General features: G+C 40.8%; 1 protein-coding gene across 2 annotated transcripts in view; it reads left to right on the top strand.

Annotated features, from left to right (window-relative positions):
• The window catches only part of nostrin (nitric oxide synthase trafficking), a 45,630-nt gene that overhangs the window by 370 nt on the left and 23,238 nt on the right, over positions 1-22,022 (top strand). Inside the window, exons 2-8 of one of the 2 annotated variants that reach the window (XM_012971308.3) lie at positions 4,702-4,787; positions 8,501-8,584; positions 10,443-10,505; positions 10,746-10,827; positions 11,308-11,370; positions 12,186-12,287; positions 13,017-13,142. In XM_012971308.3, coding sequence (XP_012826762.2) covers positions 4,702-4,787; positions 8,501-8,584; positions 10,443-10,505; positions 10,746-10,827; positions 11,308-11,370; positions 12,186-12,287; positions 13,017-13,142 — 606 coding nt within the window. The remainder of the gene's footprint in view (positions 1-4,701; positions 4,788-8,500; positions 8,585-10,442; positions 10,506-10,745; positions 10,828-11,307; positions 11,371-12,185; positions 12,288-13,016; positions 13,143-22,022) is intronic. The other variant, XM_012971311.3, reaches the window with a different exon arrangement.

Here is a 22,022-nt window from a genome sequence, read left to right as displayed (position 1 = left end):
GGCGCACACAGCTGCACTTCCTGTTTACTCTCCGGCTCTGCTGTATTAACCTTTATTGCATTTATTCAGGTTGAAAGCTAATATGGGAATAGGAAGCCCTTATGTATTACGTGCATTTCCATACTCCTCACCTTCTGCCATTTATAGTATAGGAGAAGATCTTGTATTTATAAAATTAACTCCAATGACATATGTTCTATATATCCAGCAGTTTCAATAGTAATATATGTTTTTTTACTGTATCTCTTTCTATCTCTGCTAAGGCATAGGGGATTTCAGGCTGTTATTTATATCACTATTGATTTTTTTGATACAGGTATGAGACCTGTTATCCAGAATGGTCTGGATCTGGAGTTTTCCGGATAAGGGGCCTCCATAATTTAGATCTCCATACCTTAAGTCTACTAAGAAATCATTTAAACATGATTTAAACCGAATAGGATCGTGTTTCCTCCAATAAGGATTAACTGTATGCCAGTTGGGATCAAGTACAGGTATGGGATCTTTTATCCAGAATGCTTGGTACCTTATCCCTTCTGGATAAGGGATCTTTCCGTAGTTTGGATCTCCATGATTTAAGTTTACTAAAAAATCATTAAAACATTAAATAAATCCAATAAGATTGTTTTGCATCCAATAAGGATTAATTGCATCTTAATTTGGATCAAGTACAAGGTATTGTTTTAATATTATAGAGAAAAAGGAAATACTTTCTACAAATAAGAATCATTTGTTTAAAATGGAGTCTATTGAAGATGGCCTTTCCATAATTCGGAACTTTCTGGATAACGGGTTTCTGGATAAGGGATCCTATACCTGTGCAAGGTACTGTTGTATTATTACAGAGAAAAAGGAAGTCATTTTTAAAAATTAGAACTATTTGTTTATAATGGAGTCTATGGGAGATGGCCCGTAATTTGGAACTTTTTGGATAACGGGTTTCTGGATAATGAGGGATTTCATACCTGTATATAATAATACTTTCGCTCTTGTGTGACTATTACACAGCATATTGGTCTCAAAGAAATAACTTTATACACTGTACTGTATAATATAGTTATATCAACTGCCCCTTTTATCCAGGGGTGATTCTCAGTTTGGAATTCCAACTCTAGTTTTTAAAGCGGACCAACTGCATGGAAGATTTTTTATGCTCAGATGTTTGTTCATATTTTATTCAGTAACATTATACAAAAGGGTTAATCAAAAAGAAGTGGGGGCAAAATTATTCTGCTCATTAATTGTGTCATGCATGTTGGGGGTAGCCCTCAGCCGTCTACTTCCCATAAGGCTCAGCAAGGGTGTGTTCTCTATCTGATGTTACTATCACATTTTACTATGTCAGGATGTTACTATCAGATTTTGGTGCTATAAATAACTAGGTCAAGGCACAGATAAGGAAGTCAGGCAATGTGGGAACTTTAGACAGGAATACCCAAACGGCAGCACTTCAGCTGCTCTTGAACTACCACTCTCAGATCACACCCTCCCCTTTCTCTGTGGCAGCCACACTGGGAGTTGCAGTTCCAGTGCTGCAATAGGTGCAGTTGGGCATTCCTGACTTCATCTTAAGCAATTGTTTTGCAATATAATGATGTGCTATTTGTGTTCATCCGAGGATGTTTCCTTTCTAAAGGACCCTCTGAAGCTAAAGGGGACCCCCGGCCCATGTATTCTCTGCCCTGCGACGCAGCTACAGGGAGCGCCACTAAATGAGCTGATACTGCGGGATATAAAAGTACTGCACTGCATCCCTTATTCTGCTAAATCTGACCTCGTTCAATTTAATTCATTGTGTAAGCATCGGAGTGTGGCATGTTAACAGTTTCCTGGGTGGTTACAATGCAGTTATATACGAAGTGCAAAGTCTATATCCGGCACGTTTGTTCTGTAAACATAATGCAGATAATGTGTGTGGAATAGGGAAGACTATACTGCATGCATACATCTCTCTGGTGTACCTGGCATTCCCCCCTGGTGCCCGCTAACTGGGGCATTCATAGGACAGAACTCTCCATGGATGAAATGGTAACCTATGTGGATAACCCTATTACAAGAACAGAAAATCCCATTTATAAAGCTCAATAACTCCTTTCAAATGTAATAACATTCCCCCGCTGTAAGTGTTGTGCATTCCGAGGGAATATACAGAAGGCGGATGGTCGGCTGATACACCCCTGTCACGTCCCTCCTTGTGTAAGCTGTGCCAGTTAAACACTGCAAAGTCCAACCCTGACATCATATGCAGCATTATTAATAGTACGCCCTCGAAATTCCCTGAAGAATTGTGTTACTGGGGAATACCAATGAGGGAAGAGATGCATGGCATGTCTCTTGGATGCCCCTGGATTGCTAGGCCAATGCCCCATTCTGGCTTTTAGTAATTAGTATTAGTACAGGTATGGGATCTGTTATCCAGAATGCTCAGGACCTGGTATCTTCTGGATAAGGGATCTTTCCATAGTTTGTCTCTCCATGCTTTGAGTTTACTAAAAAATCATTTAAACATCAAATAAACCCAACAGGATTGTTTTCCAAACAATAAGGATTAATGATATCTTAGTTGGGATCATTACTTAATGATAATTAATTATTATTACAGAGAAAAAAGAAATTATTTCTAAAAATTAGAATCATTTGTTTAAAATGGAGTCTATGGGAGATGGCCTTTCCGTAATTCAGAACTTTCTGGATAATGGGTTTATGGATAACAGATCCTATACCTGTAGAACATTAAATTAACCCAATAGGATTGTTTTTCCTCTAAAAAGATTAATAATATATTAGTTGGGATCAAGTACAAGGTCCTGTTTTATTATTACAGAGAAAAGGGAATCATTTAACCATTAAATAAACCCAATAGGGCTGTTCTGCCCCCAATAAGGGGTAATTATATCTTAGTTGGGATCAAGTACAGGTACTGTTTTATTATCACAGGGAAAAAGGAAATAAGTCTATGGGAGATGGCCTTCCTGTAATTCAAAGTCTTTCTGGATAAAGGGATAATATGTAACAGCTAAAAAAATAAACGCACCAGGGGTCATTTATAAAGAGCTGGGCAGGCACATGTTACACACACATACACCCTACCTTGCACTTCTCTTGATCACCCGAGGCTCCTGTTCTCCAGAACGGGCCAGATTTTGATCTGGGGTAGGAGCCCCTAGGCCACTCGAATCCCACCCCCACTCTCTTGCAACCCCCCCCCCCCCCCGCCAGGCTAGCACCTCTCACATCTCTTACCTAGTCAGGAGTCCCCGCTCTTGCACTGATCTGCTCCACTGCACTGGGGACTCGACAGGTGGGAGATTCAAATCTCCAGTCCCCAGTGCAGATGCGGCTAGTGGGAGGCATCCCACCCCATTATCTACACCGCCTTAGGCCCCAGATCTGTGTGGGCAGTAGGCTTGAGGCGCTTAGGCGTACCTACCTTTCCCCTACCCTTGCACTAACCTCTGTGTTATTTAGACGTGCACATTAGTGAGCCTCCCCGGGCACAAACAGAACCCTATAGGACAGGGCTGCCTTGCCCCTGCCAGAGTGCGGCCAGACCCTACACACAATTGCTTCTTGAATGAGTCCCAAGGGTCATAATAACTGACCCTTATAGTGGCCCTTTTAGTGTTAGAGAGGCAGGAGAAGACCCTTCTCCTGTGGGGTGTAATTGTTATCTACAAGCAACCACTGATCTTTCCAAATAACAGTCCCTTAAAGGAAAACTATACCCCTAAAGGATGCAGCTGTCTATACAACTATATTGCATAAACCAGCTCATATATAAAACCCTGCTTCATCTAAATAATCAATTTTCATAAAAATATACTTTTTTAGTAGTATGTGCCACTCCTTAATCCTAAATAGAAAATTGCTATTTTAAGAATTAAGGGCCGCCCCCTGGGATCATAGAATTCACAGTGCACACAAACAAGCCAAGGCACACATACATGCTAGGCCCCATCAGCCAATGAATGGGCAGAGTTCTGTCTTTCACTCCCACACTACTTCCTGTTACAGTTAGAGCTGCGTTATTTCCTGTCAGCTGATCTCTGAGGAAGCGCACAGCCCATCACTAAATGGCGGCTCAAGGGAAAGGATGTAAAAGGGCAATATTTACTGATATATATATTCCAGTTTGGTGAGATTCTTTAATAGGTCACAACATAATATAAACTATCTTTCAGGTAAGTATTAATTCTGGGGGTATAGTTTTCCTTTAACGAATCTCTGCAGGGGAACAGTGCCAAGGGACTGGGATTCAAACTAGGCCCTGTACACAGAGGCCCAAACAGCCCCCCACCAGCCCAATAACTAATGACCATCTATGGCATCTTACAGCAGCCCCTCTGGCATTTGCCAGAACCCATAGATTGCCAGTCCGGACCTGCTAGTAAGGAACAGTAGACTGCACTGGTATCTGGAATGTACTGTATGAAACTGGGAATCCTTATTCACTCACCCCCTGGTTGTGCCTCCCATTCTCTGTCCCACAGTTCTCATTTACAGAGTGTTATTCAGGACATGTTTATATTGCTAATAACCGTGTCACATGTAAATAACGCTCCCTATCTTTTGGCCCAGTTGCTTCTTTACCTCGGCCAATCCATTCAGGTCTCTGACTATCAGGGAAATCCTTCCAAGCCTCACTCTGTTCCTCTATATCTTGCATATATTTAACTTATAAAACCATTGTTTTTGTGTCAGTACGACAGGGTTTATAAGGATCTGAAGAACATATCTAAGAATGGAGAGATCTTTTGCAAAACTCTGATGTCTGCCTTGCAGCAGAGGTGCGTATGGTTCAGATTCCTGATACATTCAGCAGTCGCATACTGTAGGTGCATAAGGGGTAAGGCAGGGCTGTAGGTGCGTTTGGCTGTGTGCTGAGGGCAACACATGGAGGACCCCCTCGATGCCTCCTATCTTGCACATCATTCACACATATAAGCTAGGGAGGGCCAACAGACTCTGGGCAACTTTGCCTATGGGCAGTAACCCATGGCAACCAATCATATAGTTGCATTCATTGTTTTACTTGCAGTTGGCTAAAAAAAAGCCAGTCGCTTATAATGTTTTATAAAGACTGATCAGATTTGCACCTGGGCAGTAGTCCATGGCAACCAATCAGGCTTAACCTGCAGCTGGATGAAAAAGGCTAATCACTGATTGGTTGCTATAGGTTACTGCCCAGGTGCAAATGTGCCCAGTCTTTATAAATGCCCCCTCACTGATTGGTTGCTTTGGGTTACTGGCCACGGTAAAATTTACCCACACAACACATAAACCCCTAATATACATATCACTGTAATCTGTTCCTTCAAAAAGTATGAATAAATACTATTTTATATGCTTAAATACAGCTGCAAGACTGTTCTTCTCTTTCTGCATCATTTGAATTCCTGGCAGGGGAGGAGGGACTAAAACACTGATGTTACAAATTGTAACAACTTCTCCACAGCTTACAGACAGCATGCAGGAACTACATAACCCACAATGCATTGCACTGTGATGTTCCTTTCCTTATTGACACCATGTGTGCAGGAAATTGTGGGATTGGGATTATACAGGCTCGACTACTGTTACATTTTGAGTCTCAAAGTAGCCAGATAGATCAGCAGGAGAACAGGGGGTGGGGCTTAGGGAACTGTTCCAAACCATATTATTACATTTAAAATCATAAAATGGCTGCATATTTTTTAATTGATGTATATTGCAAAGTTGTTTACCTTTCAAAAAACTCAAGTTGTGTTTGGGTGGCGTTCCCCTTTAAAACAACTGAATAAATTGAATTGCCAACTGTATATTTCTGATTACTAGAAAGGTGGTATCCAGTTCATAGCTCTTTGTGATGGAAGGGTGCACTATATCCACGCTAAAGGTCTTTTACACCATTAGAGCAATTATTAGAGTACTATAGGCTGCAGTGGGTTATATCTAAATCCCATGAATACTAATGCAGAGTATATTGCGTATGTATTGCTCAGCGTGCATGCCTCAGTTACTTAATGAGCTGCACTGCGTATGGAATATTCTGCATTGTTATAATATACACTGAATTGCACTTACTGATGATTACTGTAAGGATTTGTTCCTTTATTGCCGCTCCCTGTTTCAGTATAATGTAGCCCTTGTTTCCTCTCCCTGCTAATACAAACCATTTATATTCAGTACTTTAATAAGTGAATGATTTAATTGACATTATGTCATATATATCCCTTTGGGTAGTTATTGTATGTACTATGGCTTAGCCCTTTTGTTCTCCATTTCATTGCTTGGACCTAATAACCTGGGACATAACACGTACATTTTTGAAGCCATGGGTTTTAGCAGTATAAGCACTAAGGCCTGACTAACGTAGGGGCTTAGGAAGGTGGGTTGCTGTTCACACTTCCCCATACAAGATGGCAACAACCCGACCTTGTATCTGAATTGGGTCCAGAGGATCATCCCATGGAACCTCTGCGTTTTGAGAAAACATTTGCATCATCAGAAAACTGGGTTTTAGTGACGACACGAAGGACAGAACATTTATTAAATTGGCCCAAATGTATTGCATTGATAAAAGTGAGCACACTGAAGATCCAAGCCATAATTTAAACAGTCAGGATCCAACCTATAAAGCTGGACATGCAACTTAAAGATCCATTCAATTGGCGAGGTGGCCAAAAGAGTGGATCTTTACTCGATTTGTCCACTAACATGCTGGTTAAATAAGGACGATCAATTGGCCCCAGTGAACTGTTGGGAGTGGACCTCATCGATACTCCCAATGGAAATTTCAGACCTACCCAATTTTTGGCCATATATCTGTCTGGCAGGACACCAGAGGAACCCAATAAACTTGCCTGTAAGATGGATGTCCTGAATAAGCAGACTGTATTTGGCAGTGTATAGTCGGAGTAACCTACTCAGAGTCACCCACTGTTAGCTCTGGAGGTAACATGCTTAGTGGTTGACCCAGAGCCTAAATTTTTTTAGTTACATATGAACTAACTTTTGGGACAAATTTATTTTTCTTGAGACCCCTGTCCAGGGGCTATAATTGGATATGGGTATAGATAGGGTTGCAATCACTGTTTTATTTTCAACCACTCCAGCGGCCATAGGCATTACTCAGTTACAGACTCTTGACCCCAAGTCAGTGGATTTAGTGGTGAGTATGTAATTATTTACTACCAGCCCAACTGGCATAGGTAATGTTTAAAAGACTTATTCAGAATGGATATTAGCTACCCACTTCTCATGTATCCCTATCCCCTGCCCCACCCCACTACACTATTTAAAGGAAAAGGGGGAAAAAGTATCCCTATGTTGTGGGTTCCTGGTAACCCTGTTCCATTTGGTTCTGATAAAAACTGACCTGCCAGGCGCTGTTCTGGCTGCTGACGTAGGAAAATTCATGAGCAAGTAGAACAGAACACTCTAGCTGAGGCACTGACAGCAATGTCACTGACCCTGGGCTCATACTCTAAAGGGCTCATACTATTTGCCCCTATTGAACTGCTTCTGTGGTTTGTTGATGAGGCAGAGAGACAGAAGTCATGCAGTTTGCCTGGTACAATGTAGCAGTGTTGATAGTAGATCAGCCCAACTCACCCTGTTAGTTTTATATCAGTGGTAGGAAAGCTTTATATGTACCGACACGGTTTCTGGCAATTCCATTATTATGTCAGGAAGGGATCCTGCTGGGGTAGAAAAACCATGATCATGGGAAAAAATGTCATCACATTTTGTTGTGGTGCAAACAGGTTGCTTGAATGCTAAAAGTACACTTTGCCTTGATTTACCAAGTTGGCAATTCGTTTTTATTTGTTATTTTTTATGCCATTTAACAGATCTCAAAAATTTGCAGCAACAAAACATGATTTATTTTTTACAGTCATGTTTTTTGGCCACTACTTTTCCTGATCAAGTTTTCTTCCTTTTATTGCTGCAGTTTTCCACAATCGTGGCAAAACTGTGATCTTGAATATTAATAAATGACCTAGGAGGTAAGCAGAAACAAAAACCTTGGGGTGGCAGTGGATGTGATTTGCTAAATTATTTCATACAGTAACTTACAGAATATTGGCCTGGAACATACTATTTGTATTTGTATAGAGAACTGGCTAAAGGATAGATTACAAAGAGCGTTGAGAAGTTTAGGAGCTTTTCCTTGATTTGCTGCTTTGCAAATGACCTTAAGTAGTAAAAAAGAAAACTGGAATTCTCCCAAAATATTGAAGATATACCGTTAGGGTAACACAGAAACACAGAAAAAGTCTCAGTAACCTATTGCAGCTATTCAAGTGTTTTTAATGATTATTCTAACTGCCCTAGATATTTACTCATTGGTTGCTATGGGTTACTTAATCAACATCCACTCAATTAATTTTTCCAAAGCCAGTTCAAGCTTAGTTAAGCAATATGGCAATTGTTGCCCATGTCTGTTACAGAATATGCAATACAAAAAGAATGTTGTATCTATACTGTAAGTATTGGTAATGTTCTATTACTTTGGTAGGTCTAACCTAGAACTGAGTTATGCCAAGGGACTCGAGAAGGTAGCAAACAAGCTGACTAAAGCATTGGCAAGTGTGAATAAAAAGTAAGTATACAAAACAAACATGTTAACAGTTCTTACTGTACATATTGGTTTATGGCTTCACTTCCTGGCACTAAATGGGAGGGCAGCAATTTTACTGGCCTGACCATATGTAGTTTTGTAAATATGGCTCACAGAATGCAGAATTGTGGGAGAACATGCAGTTAGTTTAAGGGTAATGGGGATTTGCTACTTAAGTTTAATCTATGCATTCCCCACAGGTGTATGAGCTGCAGCTAATACAGGTATAGGACCCGTTATCCAGAATGCTCGGGACCAAGGGTATTCCGGATAAGGGGTCTTTCCGTAATTTGGATCTCCATACCTTAAGTCTACTAAAAAGTCAATAAAACATTAATTAAACCCAATAGGATTGTTTTGCATCCAATAAAGATTATTTATATCTTAGTTGGGATCAATTACAAGGTACTGTTTTATTATTACAGAGAAAAGGGAATCATTTAACCATTAAATAAACCCAATAGGGCTGTTCTGCCCCCAATAAGGGGTAATTATATCTTAGTTGGGATCAAGTACAGGTACTGTTTTATTATTACAGAGAAAAGGGAATCATTTAACCATTAAATAAACCCAATAGGGCTGTTCTGCCCCCAATAAGGGGTAATTATATCTTAGTTGGGATCAATTACAAGGTACTGTTTTATTATTACAGAGAAAAGGGAATCATTTAACCATTAAATAAACCCAATAGGACTGTTCTGCCCCCAATAAGGGGTAATTATATCTTAGTTGGGATCAATTACAAGGTACTGTTTTATTATTACAGAGAAAAGGGAATCATTTAACCATTAAATAAACCCAATAGGACTGTTCTGCCCCCAATAAGGGGTAATTATATCTTAGTTGGGATCAATTACAAGGTACTGTTTTATTAGTACAGGAAAAAAAGGAAATCAGTTTTAAAATCCTGAATTATTTGATTAAAATGGTCTATGAGAGATGGACTTTCTGTAATTCGGAGCTTTCTGGATAATGGGTTTCCGGATAGGGGATCCCATACCTGTACTACATTGAACCTATCTAAAAGTGTATAAGAACGGGGGCTCATGTATCAACCCTGGGCAAACTTGCCTACCAATAGGTGGCTTTTTTTCAGCCAGCTGCAGGTAGAACAATGAATGCAACAATTTGATTGGTTGCCATGGGTTACTGCCCATGGGCAAATTTGCCCAGTGTTGATAAATGACCCCCAATGTATCATGCTATCCCATTGCACTTCCCAGCTCATTAAAGTAGACAACTTAAATATAATAATGGATTCAAAAGTATCTGCTAATGTGACTCACTTTGTTCTTCTTATAAGTTTTCCATGAAGGTTTTTACATACCATGTAATAAAGTTATTCTCCATAGATTTCTGTGGTGTGTATCTGCTCCATTGTCTATGTTTGCAGAGACTGGTAGCAATGTTTAAATGAGTGATGCCTGGGTGTTGAGGGCAATAGGAAAGGTAGACGATAACGGGATAGCTCTAAAGCTGAAGGCTATTCTCTCCAATTGTGTGAGGTTCTTATGCCATGAGATGTCTTTATCATTGTACCTTGGATTGTCCTGTGTGCAGCACAAGCCCATAGCTTCCCCAGGTCACTATTAAAGCCTACTGACTTTAGAAAATAGATCATATTTTATAATGCTTCCACTACCTTACATGTACCTTTCTCATTGGCTTTTTACCAAAATTCAAACTTCTACAATCAACTTCAGTGCACTTAGCCAAACACAATACCATTTCTTTAACATATTTGTCGCAACAGCAAAAAGTATTTTCATGAAGTCAAAGTGAAGAGAAACTATTTAAATAAGAGTTAATTAATATACGTACACAACCTCTTTACCTACAGTTGCATTAATAATGCCTGGACTTGTGCTTCTGATGAAATGAGAACCACGGCAGAAGTACACAAGTGAGTATCATTACATAATACAAGTTTGTTTTTAAATTAAGCTTAAAACTTGCATTGGATTCTGTACCATTTGCTGAACCTCAACTCAACAGCCTAAAAGCTGCCCCAAACGTACTCACGTTTTGGACATTTATAACATATTGTTAAGGTAATCTCTAGTAACCCATGATATGTACCTTGGATGATTATTTAAAGATGTATTTGCTCCATAAATAACCTCATTTGCACTTTTTCATATAGGAAACTGGGCACAGCCATTCAACAAGAAGCCATAAAACCAACCAGTCAGGTCTTGGAAGAACATGAAAAAAAGAAGAAAAAAGTAAGGAGCCATCTGTCACTTCTAACCTTCAGTTCATGTTGAGCATTGTTGAATGCAATTAACTAATTGCTTTAGAATAATATATGAACACGCACTGGGTTTGAACTGGGGAAAGATCCCTTTAAAAGTATACAAAGTTGAGGACACCTCTGATCAGAACAATATTTGGTAATATTTTGGCAATAATCCATGGAAAGACCATGGAAAGACAGGACTAATTCTTTGGTTAGGATGCTGCAAGCCACATACTGTAGCCATTTCTGTTGTATCTAACCAGTTCCTTCCGCATTAACACTTGCATTGATGATATTACTATTGGAGGTCCCTGCACCATAGAGCATACAATCTAAACAAGTGGTAACGAGAGTGATCTAGGGACAGCAGTTTTGGGGTTGTAGTCAAGCAGAAATAGCCATATACAGACTTTGCATTGATAGAAACAACCCCTTAATGGATCTTACCTGTTTTTCTCCCCTCAAGCTAGATAATGAAGTAGAGAAGATGACAAGTTCTGTATTAAATAACTGGAAGCAGCAGATAAAGGTATTTATTCACATATTTAATCATCTCTTCAATTAGATTTTATAAAGATTTAAAACATTCCATTCTGTGCATTTTAGGCTTGTTTATATTGCATTGTAATCAATTAGCAGAGGGTTGGATATTATGTTGTTTGGGCTTTTGGTGGTAGACATGGCCATACACAGAATAGGCAGGATATTCATTGGAGGAGTCTTATGAATTAAGTTGGCTGCTGACCCTAAGGGTGCTTGGGAAAAGTTTTGCTAAGCACTGTTACTGTTGCTGTATTGATTCAGGGACACATTTTGGACATCTCTTATGTACAGTACAGAGATGCCAATTTATCAGAGGTGATGGTTTTGGCTCTGACTGTAAAATGCTGACCATACCCAGTAATGCCTAGACTCCGAAGCCATTGCCTGCAAAATAAATCTGGGTAACTCAGGTTTATTCAGGGTAGGTTGACAGGTCTTTATGTGTATATACTGCATATATATATACTGAAACAGTTGCAGCCAACCCCACCAGGATGCCCAACTGCCTTCACTGGAACTCAGCCCTTGCTGTCATTGACAATATATCTTGGGTATAAATGGGCACACAAGGTGAGATGCACCTTATGTTATAACCTCCATGGCTGATTATGTAATAACAAGTACAAAGTTTGCTCCAAGTCTAGTAACCTGTAACAACCAATAGAAATGGTTGTTACACTTCTTACACAGGAACAGGACAAAGCATTTGCCATTGCAGTTATTCTGAAGGGATTATATTTGATTTATCTAACATACAGGTTATTTGTCTGAAATATAAAACTTCTATGTCGCAATGTATAGGTCAAGAAGAAACTTATGGAACATACCAAAAAACATGAAGCTCTTTTCCACCATGTGGACAACACCAACAAACAATCTCTGACCGAAAAGGAGAAGCAGAAGGTAAATGCTTTAAAAGTATTTTGCCAGTGTTCTCATTGTTCTAAAAGTGATTGCTTTATAGTATTGTAGTATAGAATAAAGTGACTAAAACCTTGCCTGTCCAGCAGCAAGAACAACTAAGATCATTGAAGGAGGTGTGTCTTACATTATCAACTATAAATGTTGAGATGTGAACTAGGGAAACAGAGTTTAGACAAAAGTGTCCTGAATATAAGCTTAGTGCCTTCCCCAGATACAGGGCTTAGCTACAGCAGCAAGGGCCAACAATCCAGCACAGAGTGTAGCAGGGAATAGGCTTAAATAGCCCCTTAATTGGCCAATTACCTACAGCTACTGTATATTAGGGGTGTGGACAAAGGGAATACTGACAGGGGAAAAAGTCATCATGATAATCTGTCATTTTTAAGTTCAGGTCCCAGGTTCAAGACCAGGGAGAAGAGTGCAAACAATTCAAACTATTTAAAATGAGCAAATAACCAAATTGTGCAAACAATTTAAACTATGCAGTGTATTAAAATAAAATTATGATTCTTTTGTTTAAAGTGTCTTTATTTCACCCATTACAACTTATTAATGTTGGTTCTGATGGCATTAGCATGTAGTGGGCTTTAATTCTCAGGTGCTGGGTTCTCAAATAAATGGAGCATGAGTTATTTCCCAATAGCATGTACTAAATATTGTCAGTCTGATTACTTTATTCATGTACAAAAATGTTTTTTTTACTTCCAGCTTCTCAATAAACTAAAAAAATCAGTAGATACGCTAACCAAAACCGACGAGGATTATTATCAAGACAATATAAGTGGTCAAACAGTACGGCTGAAATGGGAAAATGTGCTGGAAAATTGCTATAAGGTATACATAGTTACATAGTTACATAGGGTTGAAAAAAGACCAGTGTCCATCAAGTTCAACCCATCCAAGTAACCCAGCACACCTAACCCACACCTACCAATCTATACACTCACATACATAAACTATAAATACAACCACTAGTACTAACTGTAGATATTAGTATCACAATAGCCTTGGATGTATTAATAAGGCTGAAAAATTTCTTCTACTAATACATGTGTTTTAATGTTTCTGTGATGCGGATATAATTCTGCTTTAGCTCTTTGCTCATAAAAATTACAAATATTGACTTTTGTGTTTTACTGCCTATGGCTTTTACCACAACTGCTTCATTTGACTCATACTGATTTGTTGCACTACTAATCCACTACTAAGTTTATAATCCCCATTCCACCTATTGGTAAATATTTAAGTCTGTGATTTGTTCCAGAGAAAATCTTCCAATCGTTTTGGGACTTTTGTCATAGCTTAAATTTGGCCTGAATAAGCTATGATGAACTTAAGAGCAGACCTATCAGAGTTGACTTTGAACGTTACTTAGAAATTAAGTATATAGTTGGTAGGAAAATTCACCAAAGTAACTGGAAAGCCCAGGTGCCCAAACCTTCATCTAAGAGAATGGATGACAAGTCATAAGCTTATGACCAAGGGCTAAGGAGGCTGTAATTATATGTTTCAACCTAATATAATAAATCACATTTTCTGTTTTGAATGCTATTTCATTTTCTAATGACGGCTTGTGATATTTATCCATAGACAATGCAACATAATAAATATTTACACCAAGTTAAACACAGGTAATGTACTCCAGCAGGGATTAATTCTCATTTGCTTTCTGTTGGGTTACCTCTGCAGTGCTAAAGAATGTATTATCTAAATGGTTTGACGTAATCAAAACTATTGGGTTACCTAACTAATACTCATTTACAGTTTCCAGGATATTAAACAATAGTGACAATTTCTGGTAGTTACAGTTCTTGAAAATCTGAAGCAGAGCTGTCCAACTGGAGGCCCATAGGCTAGAAGTGGCTCTCCGAAGGATGTTTTGGCCCCCAGTCTGCCCCAGGGCTACATAGACTTGATTGTATAACATCATCATTTTCATATAACTTGGCCCTCAAATACATTGTATAATACATAATTTCCCCATGAATGTAATAAGTTGGACAGCACAGATCTAAAGAACATGTAAAGCGCTAAGTATAATCATGTCTTTTAACTCCTGATAAACACTATTCAAGATGTCTACATGCACTAGTAAAAGAACTATTTCCAGTCATTATAGGTAGATATCCTACTATTGAGTATAGAAAGAAAAGGCATTTCACCTAATGAGCATTCATTTATATGGGGATCAACTAGAGAACAGTGCACCTTGTTGACTGGGAAACCAGATCAGCTGCTGAAAGTGGGCATGAAACTGGGGATTCATCACAGTCTGATGAGATGAGTTGAGCGAATTGGCAGTGATTCGATTTTTCTAAGGCAATTCACACCAATTTAAAATAACCAAATGAAATACAGATGAAGCGCAGGTTTTCCCAAAACTTAACTAGTTACAAGATAACACAGGCTATCCTGTTGTGTTATCTCGTGCCATCTCCCTGCTGTGTCAGGGGAAAAAAAGCCTTCTTAGGCTGTTATTCTGTTTTTAGACAGCAGGTGGTGCCTGGAAAGTAACGTTAACATGCACAGTAGGGGGTCCATTTTGACACCAGACTTCTCCAGCCTTATCTTTTTTCTGGAATGTGGGAAGTGCAGTGATTAAGATTATCCCCTGGTAAAAGCAAATAGAGCACTAGTCTCTCCTGTGGGTAATTACACACTGGGCTGTTTCTGGGCAAATCCAGTTGGTACAACGTATATCAGGCGCATAATCATATATTTTTAATACTGTAGTTTGGCATTTTTCCCTCCTCTTTTCACATTATGCAATTTTGTTTTCCTCAATCATTTAACTATTAGAGTTCCCAGATCCCTGCAAAGAATGGGCCCAGACAATAAATAAGTTCCCTTTCTCTGTAATAATAAAACAGTACCTGTACTTGATGCCAAATAAGATATAATTACCCCTTATTGGGGGCAGAACAGCCCTATTGGGTTTATTTAATGGTTAAATGATTCCCTTTTCTCTGTAATAATAAAACAGTACCTGTACTTGATCCCAACTAAGATATAATTACCCCTTATTGGGGCAGAACAGCCCTATTGGGTTTATTTAATGGTTAAATGATTCTCTTTTCTCTGTAATAATAAAACAGTACCTGTAATTGATCCCAACTAAGATATAATTACCCCTTATTGGGGCAGAACAGCCCTATTGGGTTTATTTAATGGTTAAATGATTCCCTTTTCTCTGTAATAATAAAACAGTACCTGTACTTGATCCCAACTAAGATATAATTACCCCTTATTGGGGACAGAACAGCCCTATTGGGTTTATTTCATGCTTAAATGATTCCCTTTTCTCTGTAATAATAAAATAGTACCTGTATTTTATACTGGGTTTTTTTTGTGGTTAGGATGGTTTTGAGAGAGGGCCAATTGTATAACTCAGCCTGCAGCCTTGTGCTTTATATGGACACAGAACCCCTCAGTGACTTCTAAAATCCTTATCATTTACAGTAGGGGGTACATTATCCCTTATAATACATGAGTGATACTCAGAGTTCCCTGTATAACTCAGCCTGCAGCCTTGTGCCTTTATATGGTCACAGAACCCCTCAGTGACTGCTAATATCCTTATCATTTACAGTAGGGGGTACATTATCCCTTATAATATACGAGACCTGCAGCTATGTACCTTTATCACAGAATGCCTCCAATATCCCTTTTAATACATAAGAGATTATTACAGCCATGTTTTTCATTTATAGTTATTAAGGTTAAGGCCACAGGCAGTGACAGCAGCTTTGGACAAGTATAAATGATAAATAAAGCAGACATTATCAATAGTTAAGAAATATATCTTTCCACAACTTGGGACAACCTATCTGTACTGAACCCAGTGAGTTTCTTACGCCCTGTAGGCAACACTGACACCCAACACTGCACAACACCATGCCTCCCAACATTTAAAAATTAAAAAGAGGGACAAAAGTATATGCCGCGCTAAATGATGCAATATTTTTGACCACGCCCCTCTGACCACACCCACATTACAAAACACCCCCATTTTCCATGGTTGGAATGGCAGCATCAGACAGACAAAGTGCACTAGTGTTTTAACTCTTTTACTGCCAACGACGTATGGCATACGTCGTGGCAGTAAAAGGGCTTAAATGCCAACGACGTGTCCCATACTTCCTTGGCATTTATGCGCAGCTCTCTGCAGCGGCGGCATGTGCCGCCGCTGCAGAGAGCTTCTATCCATGACAGCCCCCCTGGGCAACGTGCCAGGGGGGCTGTCATGAGGGTCCTGCAAGACGATCGCTCGCAGGACCCTCCAGGAAGCAGCAGACGCGATCGCATCATGTCTGCTGCTTCCTCCTTCCCCCCTGCCGTCCGGCCCACTGAAGAGGAGGCGATCGGGTCTTCAGGACAGGTAAGAACTTTTTTTTTTTTCATTTACACACTTACACACACACTTACATACATTTATACACACTTACATACATTTACACACACTTACAGCACACATTTTAGCAGTTTTTTTTTCATTTTTCACACTTTCATACACTTATTTACACTCATATACACACTTACACACTATAACAAAACTTTTACACATGTACACACATGTATACATAAACATTTTGGTTTTTGTTTTGTTTTTTTTTCATTTTGCCACTTTGTTTTTAGTTTCTTTTACCCAAAAACTGTTTATTTTGACAGCGTGACTATTGCATCAGATATTCTGACCACTAATTACACTGTCATGTGACTTATTTTGTTGTTTCACTGATTTGCACAATTTTTGTGGTTTTATCGCATTTTATCCCTGTATAAGTGTTCCTAATCTGTTTTTAGCGTAGCTTTGCCAGGTGTAACTTTGGTGTACAAAAATAACTTTGCCTATTTTGAATTCATCAGAATGTGTACTTTCCAAAAATATATGGTTTCCTGGGGGTCTCTGTATAGTTAGGGGGGGGGGTTACTGCACATAATATGCTGTCAGGGGGCTCTGTGTGCAAAAGCGTTGAGAGTTGGCAGGCGAGAAATCCTTATGCGCTATTTTCATTTTGGGGTCAGTACACACCGCAGACTTTGGTATATCTATGCATATTGGGCATCAAACTGTTCAGTAGGCCTTAGGTGTTCCTATTTGGGGTGATTTGCCCTTGTACGCAAGAAATTGTGTGAGATAAATGCGGCAAATTGCAACATTTTTCGGCGATTTTCTGAAATGCAATAAAAAACAATAACTTTAGGAAAGCTTTGCAAACTGTTCAGTAGGCCTCTGGTGTTCCTATTTGGGGTGATTTGCCTTTATCTGATCTTTATCAAGAAATTGTGAGAGATAAATGCGGCAAATTGCAACATTTTTATGCGATTTTCTAAATGTCATATAAATCTGCAAACTTAGGAAAGCTTTACAGCTTGGTACTTTGGAGCAAAAAGAAATGTTTACCCATTACAGATTCGGGGGGATGTGTACTTTCCAAAAATATATGGCTTTCTGGGGTGAGCGTACTTTTTTTGTAGCATTATCCCACATAAAGGATGTAAATGTGTTGATTTTGCAGGAGCTGAAATGATACATCATATGGGGGTATGTTCCCATTGGGGCCCCTACATGCCACATACTTAGCTAAACCTATACATATTGGGCATCAAACTGTTCAGTGGACCCCTGGCGTTCATATTTAGGGTATTTTATTTGGTTACTTTATGACCTGTAGGAGATAAGATACTATAGACTGGAAGTTTTGAAGCAATTTTTTAAAAAAATCACAAATTTTGATAAAAACCAATAACTTTAGGAAAGCATTGCGACTTGATAGTTTTGAGCAGACAGACAGTTCTGCCTATTCTGTATTCCCCAGAATCTGTTCTTTCCAAAAATGTACAATTTTCTGGGATAAACCTTCTGTTAGTGGAAATTTTGTCCTTGAAATCTAAGGTATGCCGCTTTCTGGAGCAGTGCTTTGGAAATTTGGTAATGTACTGCTGGGAGTTTTTGAGAAATCTCCATAAAACTATATATATTTGGTATTGGCACGTTCAGGAGACATGGGACTTTCCAAATCAGTTGTATATTCGTGCATAAAATAATTTTTGTTTCTAGTATGTGTGTTTATATTATGGAAAATTAGATTTTTTTTTGCATTTTTAGACATTTAGAAGCCTATATCTTGTTACAGAATTGGAATTACACAAAAATTCTACCATATTTTGAAAGCTTAGGTTGTTCTGAAAAAAACAATATATTGTTTTCCTGGGTAAACTAAAAGTCCCCCCGAGGAAAGGCCCCTAAAGTGAAACAGTGCAAAATGTTCAAAAACTGTCTGGCAATACAAGTTCCGCTTTGACCAAAACAGCTGGCAGTAAAAGGGTTAATAGCTGGCATCATAAATCATGAGCTGCCCTTGAAAATACAAAAAGGAGGAGGCCAGGACGCGCCTGTGGCCATCAATGGTCCTTCATAGTTCAATTCCCTTGGTGCGTCTGCCTCTATCAATGGGGCTCAATGCTGATACCATTTCTGATACATGCCCTACCTAAGGCATCAGCTTTGAGACCCAAGGAAGCTCAGCTGCCAGGGCGGGACTCGAACTCCAAACCTTACGGGGTAGGAATTGAACTCCAAAGCCAACGGGGCAGGAATCGAACTCCACACCCGGCGATGTAAGGGCGTGCGCTCTACCACTTCGCTATCCTTCCTCCTCCCACTTGTAACATGTCTCTTCGTAATCTTGTCTTCTGCATATTGGCGGTTGGTGTATCCTAACCGACTGACTGAAACACTCAGGGTTAGAGCCTGCTGCTTGCCCCAAGCCCTATATAACTAGGGGGGCTGTTATAGTAGGGGGGAATGAATCCTCCATTTATCAACATTCTCTGGGGGGAATGAATACAAGGGTATAAGTTTTACCCCCGGGGCAAGAGAGGTCCCCAAATTTGCCCCATTGACTTATGATGGGGATTTTGGCAAATAACTAGTTTGTCGTAGACCCATGAATGAGGTGTTAAACTGTGCGGCTAATTCGAGAATGGGGTGCAATGACTTTTCTGAGGGGTGGGCAGTTAATTGCCCCAGCAGGGGGCAATTATCCGCCCATAGACTTAACATTGAGACCAACTTTGACTGAGTCCCGCACCATTTTTGGTAGACCCATGAATGAGGTGTCAAACCGTGCGGCTTATTCTGGAATGGGGTGCTATGACTTTTCTGAGGGGTGGGCGGTTAATTGCCCCAGCAGGGGGCAATTATCCGCCCATAGGCTTAACATTGAGACCAACATTGAGTCCCGCACCGTTTTTCGTAGACCCATGAATGAGGTGTCAAACCGTGCAGCTTATTCGGGAATGGGGTGCTATGCCTTTTCTGAGGGGTGGCCGGTTAATTGCCCCAGCAGGGGGCAATTAACCACCGTTTGTCGTAGACCCATGAATGAGGTGTCAAACCGTGCGGCTTATTCGGGAGTGGGGGGCTATGACTTTTCTGAGGGGTGGGCGGTTAATTGCCCCAGCAGGGGGCAATTATCCGCCCATAGACTTAACATTGAGACCAACTTTGACTGAGTCCCGCACCGTTTTTCGTAGACCCATGAATGAGGTGTCAAACCGTGCGGCTTATTCGGGAATAGGGTGCTATGCCTTTTCTGAGGGGTGGGCGGTTAATTGCCCCAGCAGGGGGCAATTAACCACCGTTTTTCGTAGACCCATGAATGAGGTGTCAAACCGTGCGGCTTATTCGGGAATAGGGTGCTATGACTTTTCTGAGGGGTGGGCAGTTAATTGCCCCAGCAGGGGGCAATTATCCACCCATAGACTTAACATTGAGACCAACTTTGACTGAGTCCCACACCGTTTGTTGTAGACCCATGAATGAGGTGTCAAACTGTGCGGCTTATTCGGGAATAGGGTGCTATGACTTTTCTGAGGGGTGGGCGGTTAATTGCCCCAAATGGGGGCAATTATCCGCCCATAGATTTAACATTGAGACCAACTTTGACTGAGTCCCACACCGTTTGTCGTAGACCCATGAATGAGGTGTCAAACCGTGCGGCTTATTCGGGAGTGGGGTGCTATGACTTTTCTGAGGGGTGGGCGGTTAAATGCCCCAGCAGGGGGCAATTATCCGCCCATAGACTTAACATTGAGACCAACTTTGACTGAGTCCCGCAACGTTTTTCGTAGACCCATGAATGAGGTGTCAAACCGTGCGGCTTATTCTGGAATGGGGTGCTATGACTTTTCTGAGGGGTGGGCAGTTAATTGCCCCAGCAGGGGGCAATTAACCACTGTTTGTCGTAGACCCATGAATGAGGTGTCAAACCGTGCGGCTTATTCGGGAGTGGGGTGCTATGACTTTTCTGAGGGGTGGGCGGTTAAATGCCCCAGCAGGGGGCAATTATCCGCCCATAGACTTAACATTGAGACCAACTTTGACTGAGTCCCGCAACGTTTTTCGTAGACCCATGAATGAGGTGTCAAACCGTGCAGCTTATTCGGGAATGGGGTGCTATGCCTTTTCTGAGGGGTGGGCGGTTAATTGCCCCAGCAGGGGGCAATTAACCACTGTTTGTCGTAGACCCATGAATGAGGTGTCAAACCGTGCGGCTTATTCGGGAGTGGGGTGCTATGATTTTTCTGAGGGGTGGGTGGTTAATTGCCCCAGCAGGGGGCAATTATCCGCCCATAGACTTAACATTGAGACCAACTTTGACTGAGTCCCGTACCATTTTTGGTAGACCCATGAATGAGGTGTCAAACCGTGCGGCTTATTCTGGAATGGGGTTCTATGACTTTTCTGAGGGGTGGGCGGTTAATTGCCCCAGCAGGGGGCAATTATCCACCCATAGACTTAACATTGAGACCAACTTTGACTGAGTCCCGCACCGTTTTTCGTAGACCCATGAATGAGGTGTCAAACCGTGCAGCTTATTCGGGAATGGGGTGCTATGCCTTTTCTGAGGGGTGGGCAGTTAATTGCCCCAGCATGGGGCAATAAACCACTGTTTGTCGTAGACCCATGAATGAGGTGTCAAACCGTGCGGCTTATTCGGGAGTGGGGTGCTATGACTTTTCTGAGGGGTGGGCAGTTAACTGCCCCAGCAGGGGGCAATTATCCGCCCATAGACTTAACATTGAGACCAACTTTGACTGAGTCCCGCACCGTTTTTCATAGACCCATGAATGAGGTGTCAAACCGTGCAGCTTATTCGGAAATGGGGTGCTATGCCTTTTCTGAGGGGTGAGCGGTTAATTGCCCCAGCAGGGGGCAATTAACCACCGTTTGTTGTAGACCCATGAATGAGGTGTCAAACCGTGCGGCTTATTCGGGAGTGGGGTGCTATGACTTTTCTGAGGGGTGGGCGGTTAATTGCCCCAGCAGGGGGCAATTATCCGCCCATAGACTTAACATTGAGACCAACTTTGACTGAGTCCCGCACCGTTTTTCGTAGACCCATGAATGAGGTGTCAAACCGTGCAGCTTATTCGGGAATGGGGTGCTATGCCTTTTCTGAGGGGTGGGCGGTTAATTGCCCCAGCAGGGGGCAATTAACCACCGTTTGTCGTAGACCCATGAATGAGGTGTCAAACCGTGCGGCTTATTCGGGAATAGGGTGCTATGACTTTTGTGAGGGGTGGGCAGTTAATTGCCCCAGCAGGGGGCAATTAACCACCGTTTGTCGTAGACCCATGAATGAGGTGTCAAACCGTGCAGCTTATTCGGGAATAGGGTGCTATGACTTTTGTGAGGGGTGGGCAGTT

This window comes from Xenopus tropicalis, chromosome 9 (genome assembly GCF_000004195.4).
Source record: "Xenopus tropicalis strain Nigerian chromosome 9, UCB_Xtro_10.0, whole genome shotgun sequence".
NCBI lineage: Eukaryota > Metazoa > Chordata > Amphibia > Anura > Pipidae > Xenopus > Xenopus tropicalis.
Note: the sequence above shows the minus strand (reverse complement) of the source record. Positions and strands in the feature narration are given on the sequence as shown.